Raw genomic sequence first — 12359 nt, forward strand, 5'->3', positions numbered from 1 at the left:
TGCAGAAATATTGTAGAGTGGAGCTGGTGAGGTACTGTAGTCAGAACAATGCCTGATAGAGCAGGGCCAGAGGAGTTGTTACCGAGGGTTTCAAGTCAAGGAACCTGGATCAGCAGTGCAGTTGAGAAGACGATCAAAGTAGGGGGCATCTCGACAAGCGGCAGAAGGATTTCCAAGAGGGAAATCAGGACTCAGAGGGAGTCCAGAAGAGAACTTCCAGACGGGAAGTAGAGACTCAGAGTAATTGAACAGAGAACTTCCAGGAGGGAAGTAGAGGAGCGTCATGGCACTACACAGGGTAAGATCCCAGGATACACTGGACGAAGCATCGAACTTGGCAGTCTGGAAGGCCATAATCTTATCAGTGCTTGACAGGAATCGTGTCAAGAACTTTGCCGTGAAGGTTATAGCTATCCTAGTCGACCCCAATGATAACGATAAGTACGAAGAGGCGATGGCGAGGGACAAGTGCATTATCCTTGACGGGGTCAAGGATCATGTGGTACCACATATAGCCGAGAAGGAAACGACAGTTGAAATGTGGGAGGCTCTCCAGAACTTGTGCCAACATACTTCTTTGTAGAAAAGAATGCTGCTTGAGAACCAGATGAGGTTGTATCAGATGAAGAAGGGTCAATCGATTGACACCTCCCTCAAAGGACTGAATGAGATCCGAGACCAGTTGACTGATATAGGAGCGACATCGGATCAAGAGCTTATGGTGAGGACAACCCTAAATGCTGTCTCAGAAGATTGGGAAGTGTTTGTTTAGAGTATCGTGGACAAAGTGACTCTCCCTCCTTGGGACGAGATGTGGGTAGCTCTTCGCCAGGAAGAGATCAGATGACAGTCGAAGACAGGTAGCAACAGCAAAGGGATCAAAGTTCAGTAGGAGGAGGAAGATGTGGCCCTAGCATCTGAGAGAAAGCAGGAGAAGCGGAAGAAGAAAGATCTCTCCAAGATCAAGTGCTTCCACTGTGGGGAGATGGGTCATCATGCGACCTAGTGCCCAAGGAAGAAGAGTAAGGGAGAGTCTTTCGAGACTAAAGAAGCGCCAACACAGGTAGAGAAGGAAGTTTTGACAGACGATGACTGTGCCATGAGTGCACACACACCACTTGAGCGGAAGTGGGGAGACATTGAGTTGTAGTCAGGTGGACTACAGGCGATGAGGGGCAGGATCCTTGAGGTACCCAGCCTCTTGGATTAGACCTTACTACGGGAGATCCAACGAGGAGTAGTAGGAATGGCTGGGTGGGTAGAGATGGATGCAGATGGATCGGCAAGGAGAGCTAAAGTGTAGGAGTCACGAGACAACACAGAGCTAGTAGGTTGCAGCAATGCGAGAGGCACAGTAGTGTGGCACCAGTGGAGGAAAGCACAGAGAGGTGTGCAACGGTGCGAGATGCAGGGAGTTGTTGCAGCAGCGCAGAGGTCAGAGAGAGGAAGCACTTGTCAGCGATAGAGGGAGTTTCAGCATCAGTGGGTGTTTCCAGCCCAACTAGGAGGTCGGTTGGGAGATCAGTTACTTACTTCTTAGTAACTGGGTTGCATTGTAGTAGTTGGTAGCACGATGCAACATGATGAGAGGAGGTGCAGTGCAGATGCAGTGCTGGGAGGAAGGACCAACAACAACATAGATGCAGAGGGAGCTATCGTACAGATGCAACGGTGGTAGTGGCAGAACCATGGGCAACAGTATAGGAGGTAGCAGTGCAGATGATGGTGGGTAGGAAGGCCTAGCATCAGCACAGGTACCGATGCCGGATGATCAGAGTAATACTTTGTGAGGAGTATTGCTAAAGCACAGTCCTCGCTAAGAGGGAGTGTTGATTTTGGGTAGCATCGGATGTGCTCTAGCCACAAAATAAAATGGAGAGGCTGTGGCACACTGATCTCCCCAACCTCTCTAGTGATCCTCCACACTGCCTACCCAATCAGCATTCGAATAATCGTGAAGTTTCTTATTTCTGGCGGTGTATCTCAATCCATGAGAGATTGTGCCCCGAAGATATATCAGAAGATTCTTGGCACCAATCTAGTGAGGCTCAACCAAATATGAGCTCACCATGCTAACTGCAAAACATATGTTCGGATGGAAGTTCACCAAGAACATCAACGCGAATGAGTTTATGAAATTCAGGGGCATTTCCCAAATCTGGTCCGACATCACTACCTTATAACTTCTGAACATTAAGATCCTTGAGGTAGTCACAGGCTTGCAGTTTATCATTCCACATCCAGAATCCAACTCCCTCTTACTTCTGCAAATGAGAGGGTCTGCACCTGTCAGAAATAGGTCGTCCTCACAAGTTGTTGGTATGAGAGTTCTATCATCCACAACCTTCGGGTAATGGTTTGGATCGGTTTCACTCCTAGTGAATCTCAGCTTCATCAGAGAGCTATCAATCGTCTCATACTACGCCAGAGTGTTTTGCTTCAAGCCATAGAGGGCTTTCTTCCACCTATATACATGAGATTCCTAATCATGAATCTCAAACTCATCGGGTTGTTCCATACTTGTGGACTTGCTGCATGAGGGGAATGGTCCCCCTATAAGATTTTCCTTCGATACATCTCAGACATGCACCTTCATGCTCTACTTGAATTCAGACATCCCTATCACCATTTGACTCACATCAGGTAAGGCCCCATAGGTAGACCTCCGTTGTTATAGATGCGATATGTCAATTGACATGATCCCCATTGGACCATCCTGCAACTTGATACAAATTGCCAACCTTGAACCCATGAAAAAAAGCATATTTGAAAATTATATATATATATATATATATATATATATATATATATATATATCTATATATATATATATATATATATATATATATATATATAGATATATATATATATATTTTTTTTTTTAACACGTACCTTTCCATCGAGGAATGCCACCCTGAAACCTTTGACTTCCATTTCTGAGATGGACACCAAGTTCTTCTTGCGATCAGGTACATAAAAGAGAGTTTTTAAATGAATCGAGTTACCCTTATTCAATTGAGAGTTAACATTCCCTACACCCTTTTCGGGATAGTTGGCATCGGGTCCAAGTAAAATCCCACGATTGTTTCCATCTCTACCAAATTAGAGAGTGCACCCATCTATCCGATGAAGTGCCTTGAAGCACTACATTCTATAAGCCAGATTCCCAAAGAATCTGAAGGAGAGGGCCAATACAAGATAACGCTTCTTTATCTTATTAGAAACAACATTTGATTCTTCATACCTAGGGTTCCTTGCTTTCTATGAAGAGTCGACCATTTCCTTGATGACTCGCATTACCTATCATTCCTTCGATCATTGAAGATGTCCCTGGAATGATTGTTATCATCATCAAGTTATGTGTCCCTGCCATTCGGACACTGTTTCACATAATGGCCGAACTAGTTATCTGCCTTTCCTTCTGCCTTGAGATCCAGTCTTCCAATGAAATGATTTTTAGGTAGGCCATATTCCGCTGCGCCATTCTGATAGTATTCTCTGCTTCGACTTCACCCTTGGTGAATTTGAAGAGGGATGAGGAATCCACTTATCCCTTTGTCCTTTCCCAACTGTCTTCGGTGATTGCTCTTTCACTCTTGCTTGGGCATTGTCTTCACCTCAGCTCTGATACCATGATAATTTTAGGTATGTTCTATGCTTAGAGCAATTTATTTCAATTTTCACAGTTAGCTCCATATCTATTCCAGATTAGCAATCACATTAGCATTAAAGTAAACTGCAGATAGAACATAAACATAAATCGCAGAAGACAAGCCAAGACAAGAGGACAGAAGATGTGGCGCTAGCCAGGGAGAAACCCCAATGTGGGGAACCCTTGATCAATTCTTCGTATATGTTCTTCAATATTTTAGCTGAGAGAGAGAGAGAGAGAGAGAGAGAGATTGTACATTTACAATAGAAGTCAACACTTTGACTTTTCTAGATAAGAGCATAGATAATTTCTAAGAAGATGATACATGAGATCAGTTGAAGATATGCTGCTTCAACTGATTCTCCAAGGTGACTCCTTCACCTATAGTTGTGCTGCATTTCATCATCATGCTGCACCTCACCGCGCTGCATCATGCTGCACCCATCATCACTATGCTGCATCTCATCACGCTTGATTAATCATCACTGTACCCATCACTGTACTGCATTATGTGCCATTGCTGCACCATGTTGCCATCCTGACCTATGTGTTGGCTGCACCTTGCTTGCTTGTTGTCCCTAGCATGCTTGTTGTCCTTAGCATGCTTGTTGTTGCATGCTAGTTGTAACATCACATGCTTGGTGTATTCGCTGTTAAGTACCATACAACTGTCCCAATGTTAGTTAGTTGTCCCTTGCATGCTGCTCTCCTTCGGAGACAGATGCTTCGACTGTTTTGGCAGTTCCTGACAGTTCTTGTAGTTGCGGCTGTTCTTGGCAGTGCCAGTTGTTCCTGGCAATTCTGGCAGTCCTGTCAGTTCCGACAGTTTCGACATTTCCGGCAGTTTCGACATTTCTGGCATTTCCGGATTTTCCGGCAGTTCCAGCTTTTCCGGCAGTTTCGACTTTTCCGGTAGTTCTGTCTTTTCCGGCAGTTCCGGCTTTTCCGGCAGTTTCGACTTTTCCGGTAGTTCTGTCTTTTCCGACAGTTCCGGCTTTTTGCCCTCTGGATCAGGGCAACGTTATTCCTTAGGGGCTCTCCTCCTACTAAAACCCAAAGACAAGTAGATAGAGGAAGAGATCCCAAGTGTGTTGGAATGACTTGAAGGCCACCTCTATTTATACTAAAACGTTGAGCACATGTCGGGTTTATTTGGTTGCTGGCCAACCTTGACGAATTGTCTTATAACACAAATAAATTCATAACTCCAGGAATACTTATCGGAATCGGATGATTTTTAGATCAATCCTACACCTCTCGATGAGAGGGATCCAAGAAAAATATCAGCTGCCATATATAAGATTACCCACATGGAGTTTGGCCCTAGTTGCCAATTTTAACACTTTGTGACATAGATTCAAGCTTTGAATTGGAAGATTTGAACTCTCTGACATAGATTCAAGCTCTGTGGTTGCAAATCTGAGCTATGTGGTGGCAAATCTGAACTCCGTGACAAAGATTCGAGTTTTGTAGTGGTAGATCTGAACATTGCGGTGGCAGGTCTGGATTGATTCTCTCATATCAGTCTGAGGCCTATTGTTCGTTGAAGTTTGAGCTCAAGGAAGGGTACATTCCAGTCTTGTGAGAGGGTTAACTTCTCCTTGGTGATTTTTGTTGGACATTCAGTTATGGAAACCTTACACTTGTGAAAGTCTTCTTGGGTTAGTATAGTCCTTGTATTGTATTTTAAAGGATCTTTCTAAAAAGGATTTGGTTTGGTTTTCCCCTTGTGGGGTTTTTCCGTGGTCTTGGACCTAATTTATGGTGTCCCTTATTGGGCATTGTGATCTCTTCTTTCTCCTTACTACTGTTGGTTAATTTCTAAGGTATAGTTGTTTGTTGATGGACATACTTGGAGGACATGCCTTTCGATTCATTGGTCTCTTTTTCGGCATAATCCTGCAGGCATGTATCAATCTCTTGATCTTGATGATTTGGAGACGAATCATGATACTCTTGCTCAAGCATAAAACCATATTCAATATCTTCCTCCTCTCGAAGGGCCACGTCCAACATTTGGCATATGTCTTCATGAGATTGGAAATCGGACCCTTTATGCGAAATTAAGTGCACAACCAACATTGAAAGAGAGGGAATACTTTTAGGTTCACACGATTCAAGCCTCTCGGTATTGGGGCAATGGATAGGAAAAGAAATTCCATTTGGTCACAAGGTTGAGTTATATTTTGCTTGGAAAGATACCTCATGAACCTTACCATGTGATTGGTTGCGGAATGTGGATCCCCATTGAACGTTGGCATATTTTTTATTATTCCAAGAAGGGATATCTCGGGATCCTTGTCATACCTATGGCGAGAATATATGTGGTCAACATGTTGGTCCATTAATGACATGGGAGTCGCCAGGGTGAATGAAATTGCCTTGACAAATGCTTGCTTCACCTTACAAGCATTGACGTTAGAGATCAATGAAGAACTAGGGCTTTGTTCTTCCAATGGAGTCACCAAGAATGACATATCAATATTGTTGTATGGAGAACAAGACACATGTCTCGTTTCCCTGGTAACGTTGCCAAAAATGTTATCGCTCATACTAGTAGGGACCCTAGGAGGGGATCTTAAAAGGGCAGTTGCTAGGTCAAGGGCAACAATGGAGCGATAGCCCACTGTCACCTCAGCTAAGGCACCCTGCACTTTATGGACTTTCACCGATGGGAGGGTGCCTGATATAAAAGGAATCACTAGAAGAATGAGTGAATGAAATGATGAGGAGAGATTCCTAAGGCCTGTTCACAAGAGAGACTCAATTGTATGGTTTGTTTGCTTGAGAAGCAAGGGATAAGGCTTCTTAGGAAGGACTAAGGGATGTCAAGGGTTAGGGTTTGAGGATAAGACTTGTAAGGAAGATACTTAGTCCAGGAAAGCCTCATAAAAACTTGGTTTCCAATTGGTCTTTGTGATGTTAACGTTAATAGGTTGCAGGACCACACAGGACCAGGTGGGCCCAAAATTAGGTCAAGTAAGTGGAAGTGGTGACTCAAGGAGGGGCTTGACCTAATTGTGGAAGAGAAGAGGATCAATGGGCAAATATTCTTGGAATAGAGTGCAATGATCCAAATGAGGTCATAGACAAGGGAAACCTAGGGCAAGAAATAGTCCTTGAGCTAGGGCTTGCTATATCTCGAGATCCCATTGCCGGATTTGCTTCAAATTTGGAGGGCCTCTAGAGCTAATGTCAACGCAGTTGTGGACCAAAAATCAAAGTGTTTGGATGGCTAGATTGTCAGATAATTGATACCTTAGGTGGCTTATGTAGGTTAGGTCTAGAAAAGGAGGGAGGTGAAAAAATAAATGCTGAAATTGATCACCAATGGCAGTTTAGTGCCTTGTCCTTTTGGAGAGATGGAGTCAAGGACAATTTGTAGTTTGGAATAGATTCACTTGGTCAAGGAGGCCTTGAAAATAACTTCGCATGGCATGAGGGCATTAGAGAAGGAACTTCATGGTCTTTACAGTTCGATTTGCAATATTTAATGACTTAACAAGATAAATTTGATACAAAATATCTCTAGGAATATTCATTCATTCATACACGGCCCATGACATGATGCAATGTTATAAAAGATCAAATTTCCAGAAATTCGAATTAGAAAAGCAGGACTTTTTAGCCTAGTATAGAGAAAATCCGAGCAACGTGCATGTGAGAAGAGAAAATAACAAGTATAGCATTTAAGGAGTACTTACATGTAAGAAAGAGTATATCTAATCATCAACATATGCCGATAATGAAGCTCCAAGACAAAATGAAAGAGATCCAAACATCCATTCATCCAAACGCGTCCTCCAAGAAGGACAACAAACATCTCACAAGAGAAGATAACCCAATCCAAATGATGATGATCAAAATGTATCATCTCACTTCTAATTATACGCTCTAATGAATTCGATTTAGCTAAAATGGCTTATTTGAGCCCCTAAAATAAAATAATTTGCATAATAACGAGACTTTTGGTGACAAGCCCACCAAATAGCTCAATAATACATGAATAAGCCTATCGAGAGTGCCAAATAATCAATACAATGAGTAGTTGGGCCTTTGAGGAGGCCTAATGAATTCCAAGGGGTGCCATGATGTAGAAATGGACTCCAAACATAGTGGACAAGGGGTTGGCCCCTTTTTTTCCAAGCAAGAACCTATGGTGGTCCCAAGTGGGTGTGGGGGCATAACGATATCTTCATGGGTCTCCAAGTGGATCAAACGTGATGTAAGCCCTCCCTCTGTAATGGTAGACATCCTCTAGATGCTGGAAGTGTATGGTGCAAGTGTGGAGCCTACTGGGCACGGTGAACTATATGCATCATCCTCATCCAAAAGGTGGATTACGGGCAATCAATTATCAATGCTGGGGATCCATGAAGGAATCTTTGCTATGGTAGAGGTCCATGGCTCTCAACGCTTGCCTTACAATTGCCAGTGTGGCCCTCTAGAGGGCTAGGGGCTCGTATAGGGAGACCAAACCCCAAATGAAGACCCACCTGCAATCCTGCATAAGATCTAGTTCATCCCCTTGGCCTCCAATACAATAAGTCATTATAATACTCAAGTAATAAACTTATGAGTTATGGGATCAATGGGGCACTTCATGGTGGCATGCCCTTCCATAGTGGGCTTTGGCATGTACAAGTGTCTCCAAGCTCAATAGGGGGTTAACCAAGGACCCTATTAGGTGGTTTCAACCTCTAAAGGGGGTGACATGTCCATGGTACATCCTTTAAGTGGTAGGTGGCAAATGATATAATAATGGAATGGAGTGGGGATCAGGGGAATCATCCAGACCACATGTCAAGGTTCATGGGTAGCTATAATAAGGGAAGCCCACACCTGGGTATGTGAGTGTAGGAGGGAGCAAATCATGGTACATGAGTTACCCCAACCTTTGTTTTTCCACCCTTCTTCATATGCGTTTTTCCTTTTATTGATATTTCTTCATTATTGCTTAGGGTTCCAAGGGATGAGAGCATGATGTGTAATATGTAGTAGTGGATAACTGCTTAAGGTGGGGCACTTCATCACCCACCAGGTGTTGGGACAATCATGGGTTCCTTAATGATCAAGGGGGCTCATCTAGGGCCCATACGAACAAGGGTGATGGGCATGGATAAGGGGTAGAGCTCATGTTTGGCTTTTGCCCACACTCTAAATTTGTATGTCCCTGCCATGTTTTGCATTTTGTGGTACATTTCCTGTCGAGAGTGGCCAAATTATGCTTTTTCTTTTCTTTTTTCGCGGCCTCAACCTTCAGGGAATCGTTCCAAGCTTGACCTAAGGTGTGGACAAGGGGAAGGGACACATGTGGACCTAGATGGGAAAAATTGAATATAGATGAATGGAGCTAAAATGAGTGGAATGAGGGTGATGTAGGTAGTATCAAGAAGTGAGACCATGCAACCAAAATCGGGATTTCCTATGTGGTGCCAACCCAAAAGCCAAATGGTCAGTAAAGGAGATCCCACGAGAGTAGGATACAAGGGTAACCACGAAATTGGGCAGTGGAGACAAGAAAACAAGGCTAATCCACTGTATACAGTAGGTCATATGGTTGTTATTGCAATGCAGCTGAAAAAGCTCACATATGCTTTTATTCAAATAATCCGAGAAATAAACATATATAGTTATAAAAGATAATTTAAGAAGAATGACATGATTGTTACCATGGGAAGGCTTTGTAGTATTCCTAATGGGGCACCTTGGTGACTTTTATGAAAGGTTATAAGTATTATCTCTCAGTACTTCTTACCAGTGTTCCACGGGGACGCGTCCCTCAGGGTTGGGTGCTCGCACCCCACGCACCCGGGACGGGGAGTCTCTTGGGGGTGCGTTTCCACACGCACCCTTTTTGGGGAGCCTTGGGGAGACGCAAGGGGGTGCGTTTCCCCAGTGTGGGAGTCTAGACTCCCCAAGACTCCCCAAAAAGGGTGCTTCTGGGCATCCCCCTTCAGTGTGGGAGTCTAGACTCCCCAAAAAGGGTGCACTTGGGCGTCCCCCTTTAAATTTGTCTAATAAGACTTAAAAATAAAAAAATTCAAAATAAAAAATTCAAAAATCAAAACCATTAATTTTTTATTTTTTTTAACTAAAATTAAAACTAAATAACTAAAACTTAAAAGTCTAAAAAAAATTAAAATTAAAACTAAATAACTAAAACTTAAAAGCCTAAACCTAAAAGTCATGAAAGACAAAACTTAAAGTTAAAAGCTCATTTCATTTCAACCCAAAGTCATTTCCATTTCCACGCAGCGCTGATTTGAATAAGTTATCGATCAATGTATTTGAATATTTTATTATTGATTTTTATTTATGTTTTTCGAATCTCATGGTATGTATGAATAATAATTAATTCAATAATCAGACTTGTCACTTGGGTATGTCATATGAATGATGTATGTATCAAAATGAATGATGAGGATGGATCAATGACTCAAATTTCAATTGTCTATTTAATATTTTTATGCTTTCATTATTGAACAATGAACAATGAATATCAACTTGAATTTTATATATATATACATATATATATATATATATATGTATATAATATCAACTTGAATTTTATATATATATATATACATATATATATATGTATATATATATATATATACATACATATATATATATCTATGTATGTATGTATGTATGTATGTATGTATATATATATATATCGACGACTCCCCGCACCCCCAAAATTTCCCTAAAATTTGAGGGTACTCCCACACGTCCCCCCTGTGCGTCTCCCCGCACCCGCGTCTCCCCGCACTGGAGTCTTGGTGGAACATTGCTTCTTACTTATATATATATATATATATATATATATATATATATATATATATATATAACAATGTCTTTTTCTGATTTATAACCAGAAGTTTGAATTTTTGAAGGCAATATCTTAAGAAACTATGAATCAGTGTTGCAAACATCCTGATTTTATCGTGAAAAAAATATCAAAATCACGATTTTTTGGCCTAGCTGATGTGTGTTGATTTTTACTGATATTTTGGTGGTATCTTAATTTGCTGATTTTTATTGATATTTTCGTGATTTTTTTGTTTTTGTGACCCTTGTTGATTTTCTACTGGTGGCAACGTTTGGGACATTGCTTTGGATATGATCTTCTAAAGTTTTGAGGCATGCTCTTGTCAAACTATTCATGTGAGTTGTTGATAATTTAAGTGATGACATGAAATTGGGTGGTGGTACATCTTTGCACACATTTTTTTTTGGGTAAGCAGGCTCTTGTTAGAATATAAATGTAAACAATTTTTGTCTTCATGCGACTCTATTGAGTATGTTTTTCATGTGGTAAATAAGAAATTAATGTGTTGCTGGTCTCACATAGAATTGGAAATCAAGTGATAATAAGAATGATTATATTATTGTGCACAAATGATGATTAAGCATTGATTGGCTTGTTAAATAAAACCTATATAACATATTGGATTAAGAGAGTGCCTACGGCATATTTTAGCTATGTGACGATACAATTGTTAAGATCAAAACTGTTAATTTATATGTACGAACAATAATTTGAAATAAGATGATTCACAATGGTTTAGCCTAGGTTATAATGCATCAAACTGAAGCTTGCAAATTAAATTGTAAAGAATTTTAGTAACTCAGAGTTATTATTTTATATGAAGTGTAAGAACTAGTTGCACTCACTAAGACAACATGCATTACTATTTATAAGAATGGGTGTGCTCTTTATAAATGTTATGATAGCTTTCTTAATGTGATTTGTTCTCACAGGAATTCGTTCCAGTATTCAGAGAGAGATCAAGTCATAATTGTCCATGTGTTTGGGGGAATTAAAGCATTTATTAAAGTTCCACAAAATTGGCCAGTGTCAATGAGCCCCCTTAAACTACTTTCCTTGAAGCCTTTGGACGAGACATCTGGTGATATTTCATTGGTTATGCTTTGTAAAGCTATGGTGAGTCTAATATTTCTTTCCTTTTCCGCCTTCTTCTTTCAAATTGTAGCTCTAAATTTGATGTAGTGCTATAGTGATTAGGAATTGAGGAGTGTTTCATATGAAAGTTGAATTTCATAGACGATTATATAAAACTTATATCTGAAACTGTTTGTTTGCTTGGTGGGAATGCCATTCCTTATTTTGGGATTGGTAATGGATATTTTGCAATCACATCTCATAGCATTTTTGTACAAAACTCACAGTAGGGTGAAAATTGGGTTTTTTGGGAAGAATAAATAAATATGTATATCCCAACCTTTGCTGTTTCATGCTGAACCCATATATCAAACCTTCATTTTTCAAGATCTTCAGGCAGTGACGAATCTTTTAGTGAGATAAAATGGGATTGATCGGTGTATATAGCTGCATATTATAGTGGAAAATTGTTATGTCATATATGTAGTAAGAAGATATAATGATGGTGAAGCCTATAATTAGTCGTATAGTTTTGATGACAAGACAAAAATAACGTTTACTTATGAGGAATTTTAAGAAGTGATCAGATAAAGGTAACACACTTGGAGGAAATGCTTTCCCTTTGTATTGGGTTGTAAGAAAGTACAGTTAGGATCAAAGATGGATTAGGGGTGGAAAAAGGTTATAGGATCTCCAAGTTGCAACCTCTTAGGCAAATGCTTCTTGAGAGGGTTAATGTTAAGTCATATATAAGCCCCATGTTATCTTTAAAACCTCTTACTAAACCCTAGATATTGA

General features: G+C 40.7%; 1 protein-coding gene across 3 annotated transcripts in view; it reads left to right on the forward strand.

The window, feature by feature from the left end:
• LOC149201225 (uncharacterized) overlaps positions 1-12359 on the forward strand; it is a 324845-nt gene that overhangs the window by 275571 nt on the left and 36915 nt on the right. For all 3 annotated transcript variants that reach the window (XM_089399692.1, XM_089399693.1, XM_089399694.1), the window contains one exon: positions 11420-11603. In XM_089399692.1, coding sequence (XP_089255818.1) covers positions 11420-11603 — 184 coding nt within the window. The remainder of the gene's footprint in view (positions 1-11419; positions 11604-12359) is intronic.

Source organism: Pinus tabuliformis, chromosome 2_1 (assembly GCF_031772625.1).
Source record: "Pinus tabuliformis cultivar Carrire ecotype Pingquan chromosome 2_1, CPIR1, whole genome shotgun sequence".
Taxonomy (NCBI): Eukaryota; Viridiplantae; Streptophyta; class Pinopsida; order Pinales; family Pinaceae; genus Pinus; species Pinus tabuliformis.